Source organism: Apostichopus japonicus, chromosome 9 (genome assembly GCF_037975245.1).
Source record: "Apostichopus japonicus isolate 1M-3 chromosome 9, ASM3797524v1, whole genome shotgun sequence".
Lineage (NCBI taxonomy): Eukaryota > Metazoa > Echinodermata > Holothuroidea > Aspidochirotida > Stichopodidae > Apostichopus > Apostichopus japonicus.
This window is the reverse complement of record NC_092569.1, coordinates 11,032,379-11,055,714: the sequence shown is the minus strand read 5'-3', so window position 1 is coordinate 11,055,714 and position 23,336 is coordinate 11,032,379. Positions and strand designations below refer to the sequence as shown.

Sequence of the window (23,336 nt, the reverse complement as noted above, 5' to 3'; positions counted from 1 at the left end):
ACCTTTTTCCTGCTGGTCGATGTATCGTTTGAATTCTCTGAAGCTAGTAGTAAGTTTAAAAACCCTATAACTACTCAAATTTATAGTTAAGTTAATGGTACAGCAAAACCTGGCCAAAATTTGGCCAAATGGTAATTTTAAATGCACAAAACTCTTTATCTGTATCACTAACAGAGTATTAATTTCCATACTATGCAAGAAATAACCTTGCCAGGTAGTTTCTTTCAGTGTTCAAAGTCATCCGTATCGGGCCCAAAGTTTAGCATGCTACAAAGCTTTTAAAAAGACTCTGTTAGAGTTACTTTGATCCTCCAAATAAGTCCCTGTCATTGTGGATTATGAAATAGACAATTTAATATCTCAGTGTAAATATGTACTTTTAGAGTGACAAAAAATGATTCTTGAAATTTTACTAATGAGGGACCACTTGCTTGCATTCTTGTAGATTGGGTAGTATTCCCGATAACCTACAAGTGGAAATTTAATGTGGGTTTTCACAGACATACCAGGTAATATCCAAATTGAAACGGCCCCCTAAATGACCAAAGCACACGCGGGATGTCTACTACGGATATTGTAACAATTTTAGTTGCAGTGATAAGTACCCAACGAGTAGGTAAATGACATTGTTTATACTGATTGAGATTATGCATATTAATGAGTTGGAGGAGTTTAAACAAACTGAAACCTCCCCACCAGAATTTTAAATAAGATGGGATTTTTTTCATGGGGCGGTGTGGAAGCGGGATGAGGATGGGTGCTGGGGAGGAATACAGCTATGATATAGTTGAGTGAGTGATTATGACTTCATGTATTTTTTTTTGTGGCAATTTATCTTACAATTAGACTAACAATTCCATCTGACTTCTCCACCTCTTCCTCATCCTCCACCCGAATATCGATTCGAAGACATGTTCAAGTGCGATCGTTAACTTAACACTCATTTGATGAAGGAGGCAGTTGTCAACAGGAGGAGGACGGGTAAGTTTGTAACGGAGTTTTTTTTTTCTTTTTTTGCAGCTCATACATTTGCAAAACAAAAAGGAAGGAAAGCAAGAACAAATATGAAGGAAATAATTCCTTTTTCGAGATTTCGTTTAGTTTGCTTTAAATTTGCTATAAGGGATAAATACATATCTTAAAATGGAACAGATGCTGGTTCTTGTTATTCGAGACAATTTGAATTCATCTTACTAACATGTATTTGTTTTTTCGCTCGCCGAAAGGGCAAGAACTATCTGAAATGCTGCAGCTCACAGGGATTCGTCCCACCTCTGCGTCACAGCCGATGACAATGTGCACAGTCGGATGTGCCTGCTGAGAGCCTGCATTAAACGATATAACAGAAATTGACGCTTTTGTTGGCGTCTTTTTCAAAACATTGTTAGAATAGTCAACGAGTGTTTCAAAAAAGCTAGTTGGTTTTAAAATCGATCAACACCTTCAGAAAGTGTTGTATGTACGTGCAATCATAATCTTTCCTGCGCGATTTTTTGGGACTAAGTAGGGTTGCTATTATCATGGCTAGCAATCGCAATTGGATAGCAATTGCAGCAAAATGGTCAAAAAGGACATAAGAGGAAACCCTTATAACCCCAACACCCAATATTGCCTATACTATAGAATGTCTTACTTGATTATAACGTCCGTCCTCCTCCGTCAGTCATATTATACTTATGTAAGTTATCGTCTATACCATAGAGTTGTCTTACTAGATTTATCGTCCGTTCTCCTCCGTCGGCCATACTTCATAAATATACAATATAATCTATACTATAGGATGCCATACTAGACTTACCGTCCATCATCCTCCGCTAGTCATATTATACATATACAATATATCGTACATGTAATAGGATGTCATACTAGACTCATTCATTTACATCTTCATTTACTTCCTCGTTTAAAATTACATCAGCCGCTTGCAGACTTGCGCATTAGAATGCTGTCACACCCAATCATGCCACTCCATGACATTTCGTAGCTTCTATTTACATACATTCTAACGGAAGACTAGAAGGGACTTGTCAAGATGGGATGGTCTAGTAGTCGCAAACGTCATGTAATGCGATAAAAACCTTTCAAAGTTTCAACAAGCGTCTTCGGTACTTACTTTTCGAGAATTTCCACATTTGAGGTGAAACGGCGAAGATAATTCCTGAAGATAATCTCAGGTATTATTCGCAAAGCACAGGGCTCGCAAGATGGAGTACCAAAGAAGGGAACTTTTCTACGTCAACTTTTTCACATTGTTGGTGGGATGGAATGTCCTTGCATTAATAACGGTAAGTTTCTCAAAAAGTGGTCTGTTGGGTGACATGTCTATAGGCTATGGACTGCATACAAAGATTTAACAACTCCGTTATTTTTTTTTTACAACAAAGATCATCTAGGGTAAACTTTCAACATTGAATCTAGCAATGTGCATTTATTATCACTGCAATTTTTGTAACAACCTTCCTTACCGAGTTCGAACCTCTGGACATAACAATCAGCGTCCATGGCATAGTTGGTTAAGGTGTCCGCGTACCAAGAGGGAGGCCCGGGTTCGAATCCCGGTGTAGGCTGGAAGTTTTTACACTGTTCCAACTCATTACGATTTTCATTAAAATATATTTATATATATATATATATATATATATATATATATATATATATATAAATATATATATATATATATATATATATATATATATATATATATATATATATAAACCGGGAGGCCCGGGTTCGAATCCCGGTGTAGGCTGGAAGTTTTTACACTGTTCCAACTCATTACGATTTTTATTTATATATATATATATATATATATATATATATATATATATTTATATATATATTTATATAAATATATATATATATATTTATATATATATATATATATATATACATATATATATATATATATATATATATAAACATGTATATATATATTTATATTTACATATATATATATAGGGACTATAGCTGAACGAAATATTTCTTGTTCTAAATTCTTTACTTAACCATGTTTCCTTTGGGTATCCGAATTAGTTATATTGATCGTAACCTTGTTTGAGAATAATATTTTGCATTTAGAAAGATATGATAATACCAAATCCTAACATTATACACCTCTTGTTGGTTATGTGTCAAGAAACTCATTCTTTAAAATATTACTGTTAATGTTGACGACGCTTTATACTATTTTATCATGAAGCTAGAAATCCAATGCAGATTAAGGAAACTGTCGAAGTAATGCATTAAACACCTAGTACGTCCGTTATATAACTTTAGAATTAATCAGACACAAAACCAAACTAATTCTGATTCAAGAACTAATAAATGTTCTAGTTTATTAAAATGATATATCTGACAATCTGCAAAGCTTCACAGGCTTTCAGTTATGCTATGACAAAAATGTGGTAAAAAAAAACAAATATCAGCATCATCTTTTACCTCGGCCTTTTTGGTTACCAATTCACTTACACATCCTTGTGTTAAACCCATCTCCGTAATCGCTCTTACAGATATGGCTCGTATGGTCACAGAAAATTGCCTACAGCATTGTGTTCTAAGAACATGAGAAACGTTAACTATAGTTGTATACGTGATGGTAAAATTTAGGGGGTTATCTTCAAGTTTATGTTTATTGTAGATTTATACAGCTTTCCTTTTCTATTGATATAGCAGATTTTTAACTTTAAGTAAAGCTACACATCAGGGGTCACTGAGCCAAGTTGAGTTCTAAGAACTTTACAAATACATGGTAAACGCATAAGTTGATGTTAATGTGATGATTACATATTGAGGTTCACTCGCTTGCAATTTATGTATATTGTAGATTTATACCGCTCTGTTCTGGACATACCAAACACATTTGTAATGTTACATAAAGCTACACATCAGTAGCCAATGAGTTCACATTATCGGCATAAATTGTTAGTTTTCCTAGACCCGTCAAATCAACAACAGATCAGAACTCAAAACAAGATCCAGTATGTTATCCCCCCTAGTAGGGAAAGTAACATGTTGATGTAAAAAGCAATCTTGCACAACATCTAGAAAATTACTACCCTTCCTACCACTGGAACCATCTATCCAATTAATGTCAGGAAAATTAGAGTCGCCTTTTATAACAACATCACCTTTAGCAGCCTTTCTAATTTGAATCAAACAGTACGACATCATTATCGTCGCTGCTGTTAGGGGAACGGTAAACAACACCCACAGTGATAACATCACTGGACCTCTTGGAGTTGTTTGTGGACAACTCGCACCAGACAGAATTAACAAAAGCTCCTTGCAACTGAGATTTCTCAACACTTACAATGTCATCCCTAACATACAGTAAAACTCCCCCACCAACCCCATTATGAGTATCCCTTCTGTCCTGACGATACACAACATACCCCGGGTGAGAAACCTCAGCACTATCAATGTCCTCCCTTAAACAAGATTCGGTGATACCACACATCTGGTTTCAGATCCTCAAGAAGCACGGTAAATCCAGCAAAATGTTTACGAATACTTCTAGCATTGGTAAAGACAATCTTCAGCTTATCCCTGAAACTATGTACCTTAGCGTGCCCACTAAAGTTAGAACCATGGCTATCACTTTTCTTGCTTTCAAAACGCTTGTAATCGCCTCCACTAGGAACATAATCCTTATCCAAATTTATTCCTGATCTCATCGCCCTCCCCCCACCAATTTAGTTTAAACATAGCTGTTCAACAGTGTAATTCACCATCCTACCAAACAACGAGGCCCCAGTATTAGCTAAGTGCAACCCATCCCTGGCAAACAAATCCCTGGCAAACAAATCCCTGGCAAACAAATCAAAGATGACCACATGTCAACAAATGTGAAGTCGAAGTCAGCACACAGACTATACAATAAACCATTCAAAGTAACAATCTTACCTGACTGAACCTTGTTGTCAAATCTTGGCAATAAACTACATATGACAACTTTAGCCCGAGTTGATGCTAGTCGACACATCAATTCGTGGTACCTAGTCTGAATAACGGTTTGTGACTCCTTCTGCACATTATTGGTGCCTACCTTGACCACAACCACCTCCTCATCTGACACGATTTTGTTTACCCTTTTACTGACATCCTGGATTTTAGCACCTGGCAAACATACCCTGACCCTTTTTGCTTTATCCGCCCTGCAGAACTCTCGGTCTACATACCGTACTAGTGAATCCCCACACAATACCATTCTTCCTTTCGACCTTTCCCGTCCCCACTGACCGCTGTTTACAACCACACTACCATCGTCTATCACATCACAATCACCACGCACTTCGTCCACTACTAGCCACTCACTATTTCCCTCCTGGGCGACCTTATTCCCAACACCAACATCACGCAACTCCTCCACAGGTAACACGTCGAATCCATTACAAGTTGAAACAACCTCACAACAATCCCTTTCAGCAATTGCACTACTCGCAGCCCTACTAATCCCGACTTCCGTCCATACACAACTACAGCTATTCAATAGCTCCTCTAATTCCTTAAATTTCACACACTTATCGCAAACAAACACAATAGCTTCACTAGACGCTGAATTGAAATCACATTCCAAGCCAGAAATCTCAAACTCGATCTACATATTACACGCATCACAGCAGACTAAACGATCAGTATGTGCATGTGTAAGTGTGTATATATATATATATATATATATATATATATATATATATATATATATATATATATATATATATATATATACAAATCTGATGATCACGTCAGTAATAGCCTGTATGGCGTATTGTTCTTAAATGGTTCACATGTTGAATTTACCTAACAACTTCTTTCTGGAATACTTTCATTCTTACGAATTTCTCGTATTTCTTATGATAATAAAACAGATCAGTTTGTAATCCTTTATTAGATACTCCACAAGTGAAACATACATACATACCCACACATACGTACACGCAAACGCACAGATCCATACACCTGTATCACTGCAAAGGTTACGATTATCATCGAATCGTGTTTTCTTCGCCACCCCGCCCCCCGCCCCCTCCCGCTCTGCCATACACCCGACAGCGTTCTCTACTGCTTCGTTCTTGTTTTTCTGCTTAACATGTTACAAATTATTCCACGAGCATAGTTGTTTTAAATCTACCGTCCACCTCTTCTAGAATGATAAACTAACCGGCCATGTTGGAGCACGGTGCTGGGGTGACAATATCAATTACCATTGATAATGAAGACACTATATATCACATAGGATTTATATCACATCGGATTGATACTAGACATCATCTACCATAGTATGCAGACATAATATATGTCACAGTGCTTGCCAATGCACAAACTTGTGTAATTTTCCATTTTTAGGGAATAACAAGTAATGGAACTATAAAGATGTGGTTAGCTAAAACGTCTTGCCACGGGTTCTTCATGTTTTCTTTTGTTCACTATTCTCATTTGGATGGACGTCGTCTCGTCTATTTTTTTCGCTGTTATTGTTCACCATCAATGGACCCTATGATGAGCAATACGTGTGTGACCGTGCCTGCCGTTATTGTCGTAAACGTCATAACATTGAAGTGTATCCTGACAACATCCGTAACCAATGGTATCGTTACTGCTAGGAAACTCCTTGCCTATTCCCTTGCTGACGTCATCATAACCTTCCCTCGGGTGATCTTTTTCAAAGAGTCGATGTTGAATTGCAAAACGAAACTTACTGGAATACATAACTATATGTGATTAAGAAAAGTAATGTTTATCATTTTCGCAAGTTACAAGTTCTAAACTGAGTTATTTATTCTTATTGATCGGTTGTCCTTTCATTGGGTTGGTCAACCCTTCCCTCCCATCCCTTCCCTCCCTTCACTCTCCCTTCCCTCTCCGTTTCTGTCAAGCTCCCCATCCTCATCCCCTACTTTATTTCTTCTTATTCCTTTGTATCTATCACATGTATTCGTTTATAAAGAGGTGAGAATTAAAACAAGTAAGTTTAAACATATTTGTCCTTAATTAGGCATAAACGTTACTCGGAAACGAGTTTATCGCATTTTCTTCTTTGGCCATTAAATAACCAGATCTTCATTTAGGTCGCAAAATTAGTACAACACGGCATGACACATATCGAGGTCACATGTCACAACGATCCATGTTAATGTTAACAGCAGGTCTAAAGGAATGTTCAGAGAGAATCGGTTCATTCTCGTATAAGCTGTGTGAAATTTGGACGGTAATTTGATGTAAATACATTGAAAGAAATAGACTTTGCGTATTGCGACGCACATACAGTTTCCTTAAGGGAAAAACAGCTTATTTTGTCCGCTTTTGATTGGCATCGTTGTTATACTTCTTTGTCTAACGCTTGGAGATGAGTGAAACCCTAAGTCTGGTTCAACAGAATAAAAAAAATTGTATTGTTTACAATCTGATGCAAACTTAATGAATTATTCGGTTGCAAAGGTTTCAATTGACTAGGTTCATGAAATTAAATTAATCAATGTATGATTTTGCTGTAGATTGTTGCAATGGTTACTTAATTGATAACATTTTATGAATAATTACTTTGCAGCACAATATTGATTTTCTTCCCGTTGAAAACTGTTAATACAATTAATCATATTGTTGAAATTGCCACAGAATATTAACAAAGAGGTCTTAATATTAAAACGACACTTCTACGGTTCCGTGTTTTCTGAACCAACGATTTCAACTTTTCAGGATGACACAAGGAGTGTACAAATTGTTATTGTCAGTATTTAGTCCATTGTCACTTAAAAGTGTGTGCTATTGCAACTGCTACATAAAGTTTTGCGATATAAAACACAAAATTTAAATCAAATTGTTGAGTTGTAGTGTCGGTGTGTGAGGGGTGGGTTGGGTGGGTCGGTTGGGTGGGTGGGTGCTAAAACTGTACGGATACAATATTTCATTTTCAGGTCATACGTGGCTTGATTCATCATCCAGTGTAATTAGGAATTGAAATCCAAAAATGGTAAATATGAGAAAAGAAGTGTTTATTTTTCTCAAAGTTGTAATTTCAATTTATTGTTTGGAATATTCAACGTTAAATTTCTTATAAATGAGCAAACATTGATAATAGAATAAGAATCATATCCATTACTAGGGTGCATTGCGTTGACATATATCTTGATATACATTAGCGTCATCACTCGAGTATATTCATTGTTTTCCTGCACTTTAATGTGACATCGATGTGTTTTCTTCACTATCAGTCACGTGACTTCTCTATCCATAATTTCAGTCAGGTGGCATCTTTAAACTTGCTGAGGAACAGGAAAACTAGCTCGATCTGCTCAAATATTTGTATATGCATATTTGTCTAGAAATACATTGTGCTCCCTACTAAAAGGGACGAATCTTCATTTCTGAATATTTGATGTTGTAATAGCTGCCTGGTAAGTAATACCAATAAGGACTGCTATAACTACCTCGGCTGGCATGGTAGTTTCCATTGAGGTTGGAATAATAACAAGCATTGTACCACCATGCACCGCGATCATTAACCGCACAGTTGGAACCATAAGCATCGTTGTCACTGTCCTTGGTAGTGAACTGGTAGTTGAGGTGATATCGAAGAGCATAACCATCGGGGTTGCTGCGAGAGTCTGCAAAGAAGAACAATTAACATTTTATGTAATGTCACTGAAAGACAGACATATTGATGTTGCTTGCAATGAGAGTTTTATTTATTAAGTTTCATTGATGAATTAACGATTATGGTTCATTATTCCACTTATTGCAAATTAAATGGTATATTGTATTATTCTTAGTTTCTTTCTATTAGGTATTTTATTTTACACCAAAATTATATTTCGGTACTGCTGAAATGTCATATGCTGTAATATCTAATGACTAACAAAAAAAACTAAAAAAAAATTTAAAATGATGGTGTAATTAATCCCATTTATACGTATAAGAAGGTGTATCAAGAACGTTTATACTGTTTTCAATGATATAAAGTAATAGTAACTGATACGGCATCATTATTGTGAGTAAATGACTAGAAATCAAACATTGTGGCCTGAAACATGGGTTTGCCCTTCTGAAACAGTTCGATGATGCTAATTTTGATTTGTGCAATTGTATATTTGGAGAAAGTATGGTATACATATTGCATGATTTTGCGTTGACGTGTGTACATAGGTCAGTGAATAGCAGAGGTGTCTATCATGTAGGTCTGAAATTGAACAAGAACATGGTATGAGAATGATTTACTAAGCTGTTGATGTTTAATGGGGTTGGTAATCTTATTGTGCCTTTGTTTAAGTGATTTATGAAAGGAAGGACACGAATCTCAAGAAGGGAAATATGGATATATCAATCCATCAATCCATCTTCATATCATCATGTTCATAAAGTATTGCATTATCACTGCTAAGCATTCACTGTTTAAGTCTTCGGTCAAAGACAACACATAATAAAGAACATTCAACTACGTACAGACCGTAGAAGCATTTATAGTTGTAGAATTGTGCAGATATCTAAAGGATGTGTATGTAACCAAATAAATTGTAACAAACCCGCTGTTCCACTGTAGGTTCCAAGTTGAGATAACCGATATTTATCGCTTTCGTCATTAATCCGAAAGTTGTCAAATTTGGCATAGTATGGAGCACCATCTCTGTTTACCAGATCAATCTTGATTTCATATCTCTTTTGATTGGTCAAGTTAGAAAGCTTATCATTTCCAAGCCAAAACTCGTGGTCTAATTCTCCAAAACCTTTCTTGTAGCTGTCCCATCCGAGGTAGAAATCCTCGGTTCCATCCACACGACGTTGAAAAACCTTTGAACAAATGTGTGAAGAAGAGGAATAATTTTGTCATGATCAAATATAGCAAGCGATTAACTAAATTTTCAAGAAACATTAGAGTTGAAGAACGTTGACATAAACGAATTTAAAGGAACCGATAAAGAAAAACCTCGTTAAAACATTTCCATTAATTTTTCCAAGGCATTTCCATTATGTAGATGTTATTTTGATACATGGTAACTGTAGTTTAAAGTGCATCCATTACGAACGATTATCCATCTTTATGTACAAGTATGTAACAATAACGGTCATTACACTAACATGTGATTTGCACTTGTATGTAAAGATACCTATTCTTCTACAATCGAATAAAAGGTATACTTTATCACTTTTGTACTTTGTGTAAAATACTGCTTTGTAGTGCAGTAATATGTATTGTATTTTTAACTAACTTGCGGCTAGGGTAAGTTAGTGTATATTTTACAGTACAATGTAGTGTTATATTGTGTGCTCATGTGTTATAATAACTAAAGTGTAGTTTAATACAGTGTATACCGATTAATTGCCATCAATGCGGTTTTAATTAATGGGATGACTTACAGTCCATCCTCCTCCGTCAGTCATGTTGCAGTAAACCTCAAAGGCCTCGCCGGTCCACCCAGTTGGTTTGATTCTGTATATATCGTTATCCTCGGATCCATCCTCATAAATTTCCTGACAATCTCTAGGTGGTCTCGTGCATGTCTCACCGTCTCCTCTGTAGCCACCGGTACAATAACATTGTCTTATTTTGTCCCTGACGTCACACACTGCGTTAGGACTGCATGCATATTCTTCATCCCACGTAATCTGCCCGTTGGTACAAACACCTTTTCTTGTACATCCAGGGTTCACGTAAGAGCCACCTTCCTGAAACACAAAATAATTCTTTACTTTCATTTTTTTACAGATTACATTTAACCCTGATGTTGTGTTTATTATCATCCATGGTAAATACTGTTCTGTATTGTAATGTCTTTTTGTAAGCACTTAAATTCCCTACGCGGAGTATTCTATAATCTGACAGATATTCCTAAAACTGTATAGTTAAATTAACTGAAAACTAATTTATATATTGGAGTTTAATTGCACTTATATGCAGTCATTACAACAGACAGTATTTACAGTGACTGGTAATATGGAAAAAGTCTGAACTATGCTGTTGTTTGTAGAATAGTTGTTAAAAATTGTCACAGTGCATAGTCTTTCACATATTCCGGCAGATTTGACTGCCCAACAGTTAGACGAATGAAATGAAAACGCAACTTACTGGAATAACTGTTTGTCCCTCTGATTCGTAACATCCACACTGTTCTTGAGGTACACAGTTTGATCCCTTCATGAAGTAGCCGTCGGAACAAACACAGGCTTCGGCTTCATTACAGACACCATCCTGACACGTTTCTGGTGCATCACAAGTCCGCTGACAGGAGTTACTGCAGTTTATATAGACCATGTTGTAGGGGCAAAGGGTTATAACGTCTGCAGGAATAGATATGTCGGTAGTTTAAAGGAATGACCTTAATTTGAAACATACCGATGATGTAACTTTCGTTGTGTATTTTAATTGTAATTAACATGCTGTGAAACTAGTGTTAAAAGCCTATATTACTACATACTCCATCAGATAAACAAACACATGGCCGGGTGCAAATATTCTCTGGCGACATGATCATAGATTGCTATTATTCTCAGATAAGCTCTAAACATACGTGACAACTGTTTACCTGACAAAACTGAATCCATTAGTTGTCAGCCTAAAAGAGAAGCAGCATTTTCCTTGAGTTACTGTCTCACATAATAGTAATGACAATGTCATATGGAAGGTACAAGTTACACTGGTGATTGGTTGACTTGGGCAGATCCACAAAGTAAATTGGAAAGCAGTGTGGCCCATGGGTCGTTAAAGCTGATTATGTAGGGGAATCTGCGGACACTCTCTCAGAAAAAAGAACAACATTTCAAGTTTAGATTGCAGATTTAGGCTATAGATTATGTCTAACATTAGTTCTCTACGTAAGGATGTGCCAATAATTATACTTTTTTGTGTGGTGTTGAGGGGGGAGGGGTAGGATTGGGGTCATCCCAAGCCTCTGGTTCCGCGTATGATATATTCCAAAAAATGGTGAACTTGGTCATCTGACCTGATAACTTAGCTAAGGGGAACAAGTAATAAGGATTTTAAGCAGAAATGATACAACTTACCTGTTCTTCCAGAATACTGTCCGAGACTGAACAACTTGAAGTTGCTGAACTCATCACTAATGCGGAAGTTATCGTAAGAAACCCGGATTAAAGAACCATTTGATGACGTCATTTCAATCACCAATTGATACTTCTTTTGATTGGTCAAGTGAGAAATCTTCTCATTACCGAGCCAGAATTCCTGAGATAAAAAGCCGAAGCCAGACTTGTAGCTGTCCCAGTCACGGCTGAAGTCGATGGAATCGTCTACGCGACGTTGAATTACCTAACGGTGTAAATGATTTATAAAATGAATTTGATGTACTTGGTTTGTTTGTTGTGAAATATACGTCACTGGAAACCATTCTCTTGGCAAAGATAGTCAGGATATGCATACTGTGTATTATGTCAGTGTGCATCTACATATTGTGGTATCACCCGGAGGAGAGTTTACCGGAGATGCGGAGAAATAATAGGGAGAGGGGAAAGAGAAACAGAATAAGAGAAAAAGAAATATGTCAAGTAAACAGACTGTATAGTGACCTACCGTCCATCCACCAGAACTGTCTGTGTTATCACAGTAAACCTCAAAAGGCTCTAGATAGCCATCTGGTTTGATCGTGAAGACACCAGTAGAGCTATGAGATGAACATTGCTCCTGGACTTCTTTGCAATCTCTCGGGTAATTCGATTGTTGGTAGAAGAAAAACGACGAACCTAGTATGCCCAAGAAAATAATTTGGTTTGCTTTTGTGAGTTGATTCACAGTGAAGATTAAATAAAATGTAATTTTCATGTCCAAATAGCATGCGATTAATCTAAATATTAACGTTTTCTGTTATTAATGTATTTAATACGCTGCATTGACTGTTTTAGCTGATATCCAACTTATCATTGGAAGAACACACAACTTTCGAATCAAACGAAAACGAAAGTACATTTGTATAAAACATTAAAAAGAATGATCACTGGATGTTAATAACGATTGCCAGGAAGTAACATTATAATTATCAAATAAATCCATGTATTCAAACAATTCTAGTGATATTTATTTATGACGTCGTACCTGAAGATTTATTTACAGCCTGCATAGTTAACTGACCTAACTTTAATCACTGAACGTTAATAACAACTGATAAGGAAATAACATCATAATTATAACGTTAATCCACATATTCGAATAATTGTTGTTATTTAATCATGACGTCATATTTTGACGACTCATTTACATAAGATTAGAGGCCTGCCAGGTTCACTTACCTACACTATTATCACCAGTGTTGTCATTGGTTGTCTGTAGAGCATCCTGTCAAATGGAAATTAATACAAAATGTAACAGCGCAGTTAAATGGCAAATTTACTTGTTCATGTGTAACTGAGGTGATGTATACTTTACTCAGTATTTTAAATGACTGATATGCTGCAGTACGGGGGGTGGTAAAAATGTGTGTGTATTGGGAGGGGTGGGGCTGGATTGGTGACAATACATTATCGCCTATATTTGGCGCCACTTAATGCTACATGCGAACACGATCTGGAAGTTGAGTTGGTTGGTGGAACGAGTTGGACTTTCTAGTTCACAGTGTAACAATGTAATATACCCCAGAGACGGTACTTAACCATGCTATTGTTTCGAATTGTAAATTCGTTTAACAAATGTTTATCCATTTAATCTCCAAATATTAAACTTTCCTTTGATACCAAATACACAAACTTAACGGAGAGTATAACATTTGAAACGAATGACTATTCAGCGACATAACTATCACCCTAATAAACCTAGATATAAATGACGTTGTGTAAAATAAAAAAAATTTACTTCGCATATTTGACGTTAAAGCGTTATAAAGCCATTAGACGAACACGTCTAGGTAGAGGCAATTACTCTAACGTAGATATTCTACCTAGTACTTTGATATATATCTATGCCTCTTTAACATACACGAAGTATCATTTAACTATAATATCCTGGTTGGCACAAATATAAAAAAAAATGCGCTACGAAAATCACTTTTGGGAAGTTGTGAAAAAAAAATCACAATACTTGCATTGGCACTAAATATAAAGTCACGAAAAAAAATATTTTTAATTTGAGGGAAAATAGTCCATTACAAGATTCTCGATGTTGTTTTTAATTTTTGTATTTCAAACCGTGTTTATTTGAGATAGCAAACACAAATAAGCAAAATATTCCACAAAAGTTATTAAGCTGTGAGAAACTAGATCGTGTTAGTACTTACTGTATTTTGGAGCATTTGTAATTATAGCTCATTGAAGTAACAAACTTTATCAGAAGAGAACGAGGCGGCTGAGTAGAGTATGTTTATGATTACATCAACAAGAACCCGAAATAAGCAAACAGGACGCGAAATGGGTAGACAATATTTGTATATAATATTCGATGTATGAGGCACCTGCCTCCGTGCTCTCATCACTTTAGTTACAGAACTAGAACCACTTTGAAAAATTTTTTAGCTCCAAATCACCAAGGCCTAGAGACACAGTTTAGTTAGAAAACCACCACTGCCCAGAGACAGACTTTAGTTACAAAACCTCCATGGTCTAGAGACACAATTTAGTCAAAAAACCATCATGGTCTAGAAACACACTCTTATTTGTTTCCCAATAAATATTCAGCTGTATTAACTTTAAATTAAATTAAATTTTGTTAACAATTTGAAGATACACAGTCATCATCATTATTAGAATTTTTATTCAAGAATGATTAAAATGAAGTTTTATTTTCTGGGCGACGGGGAGAATCCTATATCCTGTCAGTTACTGTTTTTTGTATCTGAGAATTACACTAACAAGGATGTCACCATGACAAAGAATTTAAGAATTTGTTCCCTTTTTGTTGATGATTCAAACGCTGTTAACTAATCAAACAGGAAAATCTAATTCTTGAACAAATAATTCTTATACCTTTCTGGTAAACAATGATGGATGGGAAATTAACTCCGTTGGAATATCCTGATTTTGCTCTAAACTATAGTGAGTTTTGTCATTCTATAAGATCTTGGTTTTGCAAAAATTTACAGTGAGGAAATATTGAAGTAAATTGGAACAGATGCTTTTAACATATTTTCCACACGTTTCAAGCAGACTTTATCAGCAATAGTCTAACTTTAACATTTACCAAACATATACGCTATGCCCGAAAGTAAAGACTTTATTTTATAATAAAAAAATTGAATAATGTTTTAATACCAAAGTACGGAACTACAATTTTGTTTAAGAAAAAAATAGCAAAACATACACAGCTATCGGCTCTATTTCCCTATGCAGATTTTTATAACAGAGACTTGTTAAAAATTGGGTGATAATTTTCTGTGTTACGAGGTATAAAATACATTGCAAACAAAATATCTGCTTTCATGTTGATATTTTAATATTAAGTTATAATTTACTATTATAATATCCCGATTCTGTTCCAGACTTGTGAATGATTTCACTCTGTAAAAGATCGATTAAAAAAAATACACGTCGGAAAATGACTGTTCGAAATTCTACCAGATATTTTGATTTATTGTTATACGGTGCAAGCAGACATTTCCAACAATAGCATAAAGTTAAAAAAATGATGTGTTCCATGAAATGAGCATCGACCGATTTCCTGCAGTGCGAAAACTGAATAATTTGAATTTATTTCATGATTAAAAAAAAAAGGATACACAAATTTGGAAAAGGGGTTTTTACTAATATAGTGTCAAATATTTTCGTCCTTGAAGTAAGCTTCACAATTTCTGGCATAAAATGCTCTTTATAGTTATATATCAGCAAATTCCTTACGACCGTACAGCAAAATCTCAATAAATTTGAGTTTAAGTGAAACTTATGGATACTGGTACAACAGTAACTACAGTGTCAGCTCCTATGCAAGAAAACATGAGATGTGAAACAGAATTTGCTTGTGTAGTATTTCGACCGATTGAAAGGTTTAAATAAACTTATATTATATATCACGTGGATCCGTTACCATGCCCTTCTAACGGTACAGAGCAAATACAGTTCTGAATGCGTTTATTTCCTACTTTGAATCGATAAATCATTTTGTTTACACAAGACTATATTTTGGTCGAAGAGAACTGCATCATTTGAAGTTCCCATTCAATAATGATTAAAATAATAAAAGATCAAGACAAATTAAAAGATATATACTGGAGACGGTGTATGTCATATGACTAAAGGCAAACCGCATTTTGTCTATTTTTTTTAACTACTGAAAAAACGCTTACGTCTTATAAAATAGCAATGAAGAGAAAATGCTAATGGTTTTCTCAATGTATCATTTAACGTTACATGTGTCCGTAACATTGTTATCATTTACGAATCATATCTTTACAGAGCGATACTATTCATAATTCATGATTGTGAAACATTAGTGAATAGACGTCGAAATAAGCAACCGAAAGTATGAATTCAAATTAACGAAACAGGTCTTTTTTCTAGATGTGTATTAGAAATTATGATTTGCAATTTTTCAACATTTACGACAGATAACAGCTGAAAATGATCAGACAAAACCCCTTTAGAATATTTGTCACTACTTTGGACAATGCACGAATATGATAGATGCCGTTTATTTTTTCAACATGCTTTTCTAGTCCTTGCAAAATGTTGTTTGCGACTGGATTGTTTATTCCTTTAACCATTTAAAAACACTTTTACCTAAACTATTGATCCCAGCAAGTAGAGATTATATTCACATTTTATTACAAAAGTAACTGGAGATGTGGAGATAAAGTGTTTGTTCTGTATGAATCACATAATCCCAAATCCAGGTTTCCAGAAGAGATATCAAAATTGGATTGCTTTACTTTTTAAAAACAAGAAACTGCTTTCAATTAAATTTTGATATAAAGAAACGGAGACAAAGTTAACTTTTTATTCCGATATAGAAAGTTTAGAAAGAGGTAAGAAACATAATAGTAGGTGATGATAGGTGATAGCTTTTGATCATTGGCATATTATTTAGAACTGGAAGTTGTTACTAAATTAAATGGCTTAAAGCGTATATATACTAATTAAATTTATGAAGAAATACAGCTTGAGTCAGGATGTAATTTAACATATGATTATTTTGCTAAGCTCTACGATCGGAAAATATATTAAATAACACATTTAAAAACGTTGTGTGAATAACACTATGAACTATTTTCAAATCATTTGTTTGACGCTTTACTATAAACTTTTCATTTTTTTATTCTCTTTTAAATATGCTTGAATAAATTTTTAGTAAGCGCTAAACATGACGGCAAAATTACTTTAATCGACTAGGTTGTTTCGCCAAAATATTATTTTACGATTTATCGTTTAAACGAATAAATTTAGAAAGAGAGTGACATAATACAGTTTGGAGATGAAACAAGATTTAATAAAAGTCAGTTTTGTAAACTTGAAGAAGAACAAATTGATAATAAAGACGCTACACATATACGATTTGGTAACACGGAAATTAATGCAATTGAAAATATTCTCAATAATAACATTGTAAATGCACAGATACATTGTTCCTTGTTTGACTTTTTTTCAATTGTAATCTTAGAAGGCAGCATATTTCATTAAAAGAAAATCTAGTTATATAATCGTTCTTCATATTTGAATGAATTGACGCAGGTATATCACACTTTAACTAGCAGATCTAGGTATAACGTCACTAATTTAATGTGGCTTTAAAGGTTTCCATGTTTCGAAAGTTTTGAAAGAGAAGCAAGAGGTAAGAAACACAATAGTAAGATGATGAGATGTAATAACTTTTGATCATTGGCATATTATTTAGAACTGAAAGTTGTTAATAAAATTAAATGGCTGAAAGCGTATACTAATTAAATTTAAGTAAAATAGAGATTACAGTTTGAGTCAGTGATATAATTTAACATATGATTATTTTGCTTAGCTCCACAATCGTAAATGATATTAAATAAAACATTTAAAATAGTTTGTGTGAATACCACTGTTATATATTGGAGATGCAATAGCTTGCTATTTTCAATAAGTTTGTTAGACGCTTTTCATATAACTGTTTTTTTTTTTTGTTCATTCTCTTTTAAATATGCTTGAACGCTAAACATTACGGCAAAATTACTATCGACTAGGATGTTTTACAGTTTGGAGATAAAACACGATTTATTGAAAGGCAGTTTTGTAAACTTGAAAACAAATTGAATAAAGACGCCAACATATAATATTCGGTAACAAGGAAATTAAATACTTTGGTAACATTGTAAACAAACTACTTGTTAGTGCAAAATAAGTTGTTCTTGTTTGACTTTTCCGACTTTTTTTATTGTTATCTTAAAAGGCAGCATATTTTATTAAAACAAATTATCGTTTCATAAACGTATTTCAGATTTGAATGAATCGATTGATAATTTGATTAATACTACGTATTGGTAGCTTATCCTTTAACCCGTTATTTCGAGGTATTTAAACTGGCACAATTATGAAAAATTGTCACTTTATGTAGATTTTTACTTTCATTTTCATAAATTTGGGAAACTACTATACTTCAACTGTAAAATTAAATTTTTTGTTTGAGTATTCGTCAATCGCTCTTTAAATGTAATAATATTCAATCACTGAAATCTTGTTGAGAGTTGTTAAATTACACTTATTATTTCGAAGCGATGTATTAATAATATTTTGAAATTCACACTCGAACGGAAATGAGTTTTGCTGTGTTCAGTTATGCCAAAAAACAAACATAAACGTTCCAATCTTTGAAACTCACATTCTTTAACAGTTGATATTGATTCTTACACAAGGATGAGAAGAATATTCACTATTAATTTCTATAAAATGAAAGTGTTTGACTTTGATCTAGAGGAGTCAATAAAATATATAAATATAATATCAATGACATATTTGCCTTAAACTGATAATAAACTGTTGAAAAATGTAATTAATTATTTGTATTTTTTTCTAGTTTCATAGTTTTTCACCATGGTAATATTGCATTTAAAATCAAATGTATGAGCCTGAATAATTTTGCTCAAATTATTATCCAGTGTATGGATTAATAATTACAACTTTTAAAACCTAAGAAGTTTTAATTACAACAAACATCACTTTTACTGCTGGAAAGGGAAAAAGTTACTTACATAAATTGGTTTACTCTACCGAGGTGACCGAAGCTTAAAAAGTTAACTGCAGCTAAATAACACATCAAGCTAATTGAATTAAATAATTGGAGAGGTAATAAGAAAGTATCAAAATATCAAAGTTCTAAAACTCACCACTCGTTGTGAAAAGAGACAGCCTGTTGTCCAAAAGAAAAGAAAAACTTTGCACAATTTGCTGATCATCTTGATAATGGAGAGAATTGGAGTGTTCGGTGACCTTCTCTCTTCTGATGTAAACGTTGATAATGATTTCCTCTAAGGTGAAGCTACAAAAAACTGAGCCACCTAAATTAAACTGTAGCCTACAGTAGAGGAGACTGGCCAAGCAGCTGGACATAACCAATGGTGCCCATCGTGTTAATTGTCATATTATACTGATAAAGTACCCTTCAAAATTATGTCTTTGATGATAAACGTCACTTATCCACATCAGTAGAGTTTTCAACACGGATGTAAATATGATGAAATTATGGCGTTGTCTATTTGTAGGCTTTCATTGACAATGGTTCATGGGGTTACTGCATAGTATAATTAATATATTAATTAACAGGTAGAATCAACAAATTTGTAATGATTGTCTTTTAAGATATCTTTTAATTTATTTTGTGTAAGTAGAGTAACGTAATGTGAAAATAATAACTTATTGACATATAATAGCTATGATGCTTCATTTGCTCCTGAAGACTTGAAAACACGATAAATGTAATAGTCAGAAAGTTTTCCGTTTGACTGTATATTACAAACTATTGAAGAAGGAAACTTTTTGAATCAATGTAGTCTATATCGTTGTAGTTATCATGAGAGTTTTGGGCATCTTGAGCATTTTCGATACATTATATTTGTCATTTGAATTTATAGTTTATGTCGAATTGTTAGTTGTATTTGCCTGCTTAGGACCAATTGAATTTAAATTGCATGTGTTACAAAGAACCTATTCAACCAATAAAGTAAATTTAGATCACAAGAAGAACTTAAAACCTTCCGTATGTAAAAGTCATTTCTTCTTCAAGTGTGAATCGATGCGTACCCGTTTAACAGACTCTTAACCGGGAGATAAATCTATACAGAGACTTTCTTTGAAACCTTACCTTCTGTGAGTATAAATGATAGATCCCTGAGGTGTGTTAAGAAGTATGGAGCGAGCTATGTTCTCTCTCACTTTGAACATGATCGAACCAAGTACTGGAGATAATCGTCTGCTAAACTCTATGACTCACACCTTTGTAGACTATGGTGGTATAAACAGACTGGGGCGATTAACTAATCATAAGAATACTTTATGCATTTGTAGTGCAATTTATGAATACTCTAGTTCTTTGGTGAATGAAGTGGTTTAGAAAAATTGACCCAATCTTCAGGCTTCATTAACTAAGAATCTGCAAGTTTTATATTCAGTTGTAAAGATGGTGCTATGGTTGGCAAACGCGTCCGTAATCCTCTAAGTCAGGGGTGGGCAACCTACTGCCCGCGGGCCACATGCGGCCCGCCAATGATTTTTTTTGCGGCCCGTGAGATGTCTCAAGAAAAAGAAAACAAATCAATCTATTTAAGATCATCACAAAAACGAGCTAGTTGCTTAGAATTTATCGGCACTAATGATGCTGTCAGGTAGGCCTATTAAGCACATTACATATTGGCCGTCGCGTCATTTTGCATATTCTCTTGATGATATACTTCAGTAGCAGAGTAACACTTATTCACGTCGGTAGAAATACACACAGATTAGTCTGTTCGTTCTTTCATCGAGTTAATATTGAAGATTGGATGTTTAATAGTCTTTCAGGATGAGAATTTTGTCTGTATCAATTAATAGAATGATTTAGATATAAACTATAATATAGATCGATGTTATTACAGCCAGTTGTAATTTAATCTACTGATAAAATGTATTCAATAATAAGCGCCACAGTTTTAAGTTGTTGGCAATGTTATCTTATACGGATCCGCCAGTGTTGATGTGAAATTCACATCACGAGAACAAACAGAAAGTCATCATACGTGTTAATATACAGTATCCTATTTCAATGTCAAAATCTTACATATCTGTTGATCGGTAATTCAGGAGAGATGGAACGCACACTTGGTTTTTCGTGTTGGTGGGTCTGGGTTGCGCTTAGATCTAAATGTAAATGGAATAGATCTCTTAATTCTGAAAAGCACCAACAATCAAGGGTATGGCCTATAGAAGACACATTCGACATGTAATATGAATTGATGATGTAAACGATAAGAGCTAGCGTTAGGGGTTAAGGTAAGAGAATAGGGTGTTTAAGGTTACAGGGCTACGGGTTGGGTTTAGTAATGAGGTAAAGGGTTGAAGAGTGAGGAGTAGATTGTCGTAGGTAGAGCTACGTGAGGATTATGTTACACCCAAATCCTGTTCACAATACTGGTCTTCCTATCCATTTAGTTCAAAATTCATATAACGTAGCTTGTATCACTTACCAGTAACTTACAAACCTGCCACACCCCATATCACAGTCGGCATCAAATATAAGGGTAGGTATAGAATGAACAGGGGCACTGTTACAGAATAGTATGGCTAGAAGATCATTACAAGAAGGGAGCTTTATCGTTTTGCTTGAACAGCCAAACAGCGGAATATGTATGTATGTATGTATGTATGTATGTATATTAGATCCTCCTGCAAGCAGGAACTCGCGAAGAAGCCTAATTGGCTTATCAAAGCCGCAAGCTGACCGAAGTCAGTCTCTCAAATATGAACTGTTATACCGACACAACATGGATTATGTTCAGAAAAAAAGTCAGATATAGGGTGGTAAGGATCCCTTATGAAGTTTAATCAGGGTGCATAGAGGTTAGATCCAGATTAAGGACGACAGTGCCGTCGAATTCAATACAAACCTGGAAATGAGTATCGATTTCTTGCGGCATTGTAAATGAATGTAGCAGAATAGGTCCATAATTCCCCTTTCTGATATGGATTTTTGTGCTTTGAAATCTCTACGAGAGAACGAAATACATATGAATATGCTGCACTGCCCCTTATTCGGCACCTTGCCTCTAGCGATGAGGCATAGACACTTTGGCAATCATTCAAATATTCATGAGGAAATAATAGTACCAGTTGTGATTCGTTGATTCAATATGAAGAACAAACCCTTAACGTTAACATTGAATTGTCAATGACAGCTAATAATATCTTCTGTTTAAGTATCCATTCAGCAAATTCAGAAACAACCTGCTAACAAGTGCATTCCAATTATCGTTAATCAGCAAAATTTGCCTCATTTTCAAACAAGAGAATGAAAACTTCACTGGGATGTATTTAAAACCTATATATTTGTACTATAAAAGCTCAGCCTTTTATACCACGTAAAGTGTACAAATGTTCGTTATATAGGCTAAACAGGAAACAATTCGCCATTTGTGAGTGAGATGTCATTGACAGAATATAGGTACGAAGAGACAAAAACAAGTAAACAAATTTCAGAGACATAAATATTGATAACTCTAAGCCTTGAATAACATGAAGGTTCCCGTAATATTCTGTTTAGTGTTATCGGTGTATCGAATGGTAAATGTAATAACTTAAAGACGGAAGACTGATATCACTTCAGACCTTCATATTATAACATAACTGTGGATTTTTGCGTGTGTGGAGTAGGCGAGAGGTAAGCGTGGACGTGTGTGTGAGATCGCTCGAGAGAGTGTGTGGAGTATGCGAGGGGTAAGCGTTTGTGTGTGTGGGTTGAGGGGGGGGGGATAGTTGGAGACAAAGGAAAACGATATAGATAGAATAAACCCATCATTTTACGTTATATGTCTAACTTGTTCATTGTTCAAATGTACAAACTTGTTATAGTTCTTTACAGAGCATATGTCACTGGAATTAAATTCTGCTATTTAAGTTAAGACCAAGAACAGACATTTAGTTTTGGTTTCGTTATTTATGTGATTTCTTTATTTAGCAATTCGGCGTTCTGGTTTCAATCAGACATTCGCAACAAAGAAAGAGACAATGTAAAATGCAAAGACTTGAAGTAGATAAAAATTGTAGAGATAAGTTTAGAGTAAATCTTGAAGCCTTGAAATCACGCTGATATAAATAGAAAATACCAAACAAATATGAGAAACAAAACAAAGTAAAACCGAAAGTTCATTAGTACTGTTTTCTCTACAAAACTGACCGGTTACACCTCACACCTCACACAAGAAAAATTGAGAAGAACAGGCAAAAAATTTACCTAAAATACTTTCTCAGATGTATAGGTGCTTAAA

At 34.7% G+C, this 23,336-nt stretch overlaps 1 protein-coding gene across 1 annotated transcript; it reads right to left on the bottom strand.

The window, feature by feature from the left end:
- Window positions 1-7,987: 7,987 nt before the first annotated feature.
- Window positions 7,988-19,366, bottom strand: LOC139973360 (uncharacterized). Its single transcript, XM_071979980.1, has 8 exons — window positions 19,209-19,366; window positions 13,231-13,276; window positions 12,518-12,687; window positions 11,992-12,256; window positions 11,057-11,268; window positions 10,348-10,656; window positions 9,516-9,780; window positions 7,988-8,600 (listed from the first exon to the last, which is right to left on the bottom strand). Exons 1-8 carry the CDS (start codon window positions 19,275-19,277, stop codon window positions 8,338-8,340), a joined length of 1,599 nt encoding a protein of 532 aa, XP_071836081.1. The 5' UTR covers window positions 19,278-19,366; the 3' UTR covers window positions 7,988-8,337.
- Window positions 19,367-23,336: the final 3,970 nt, after the last annotated feature.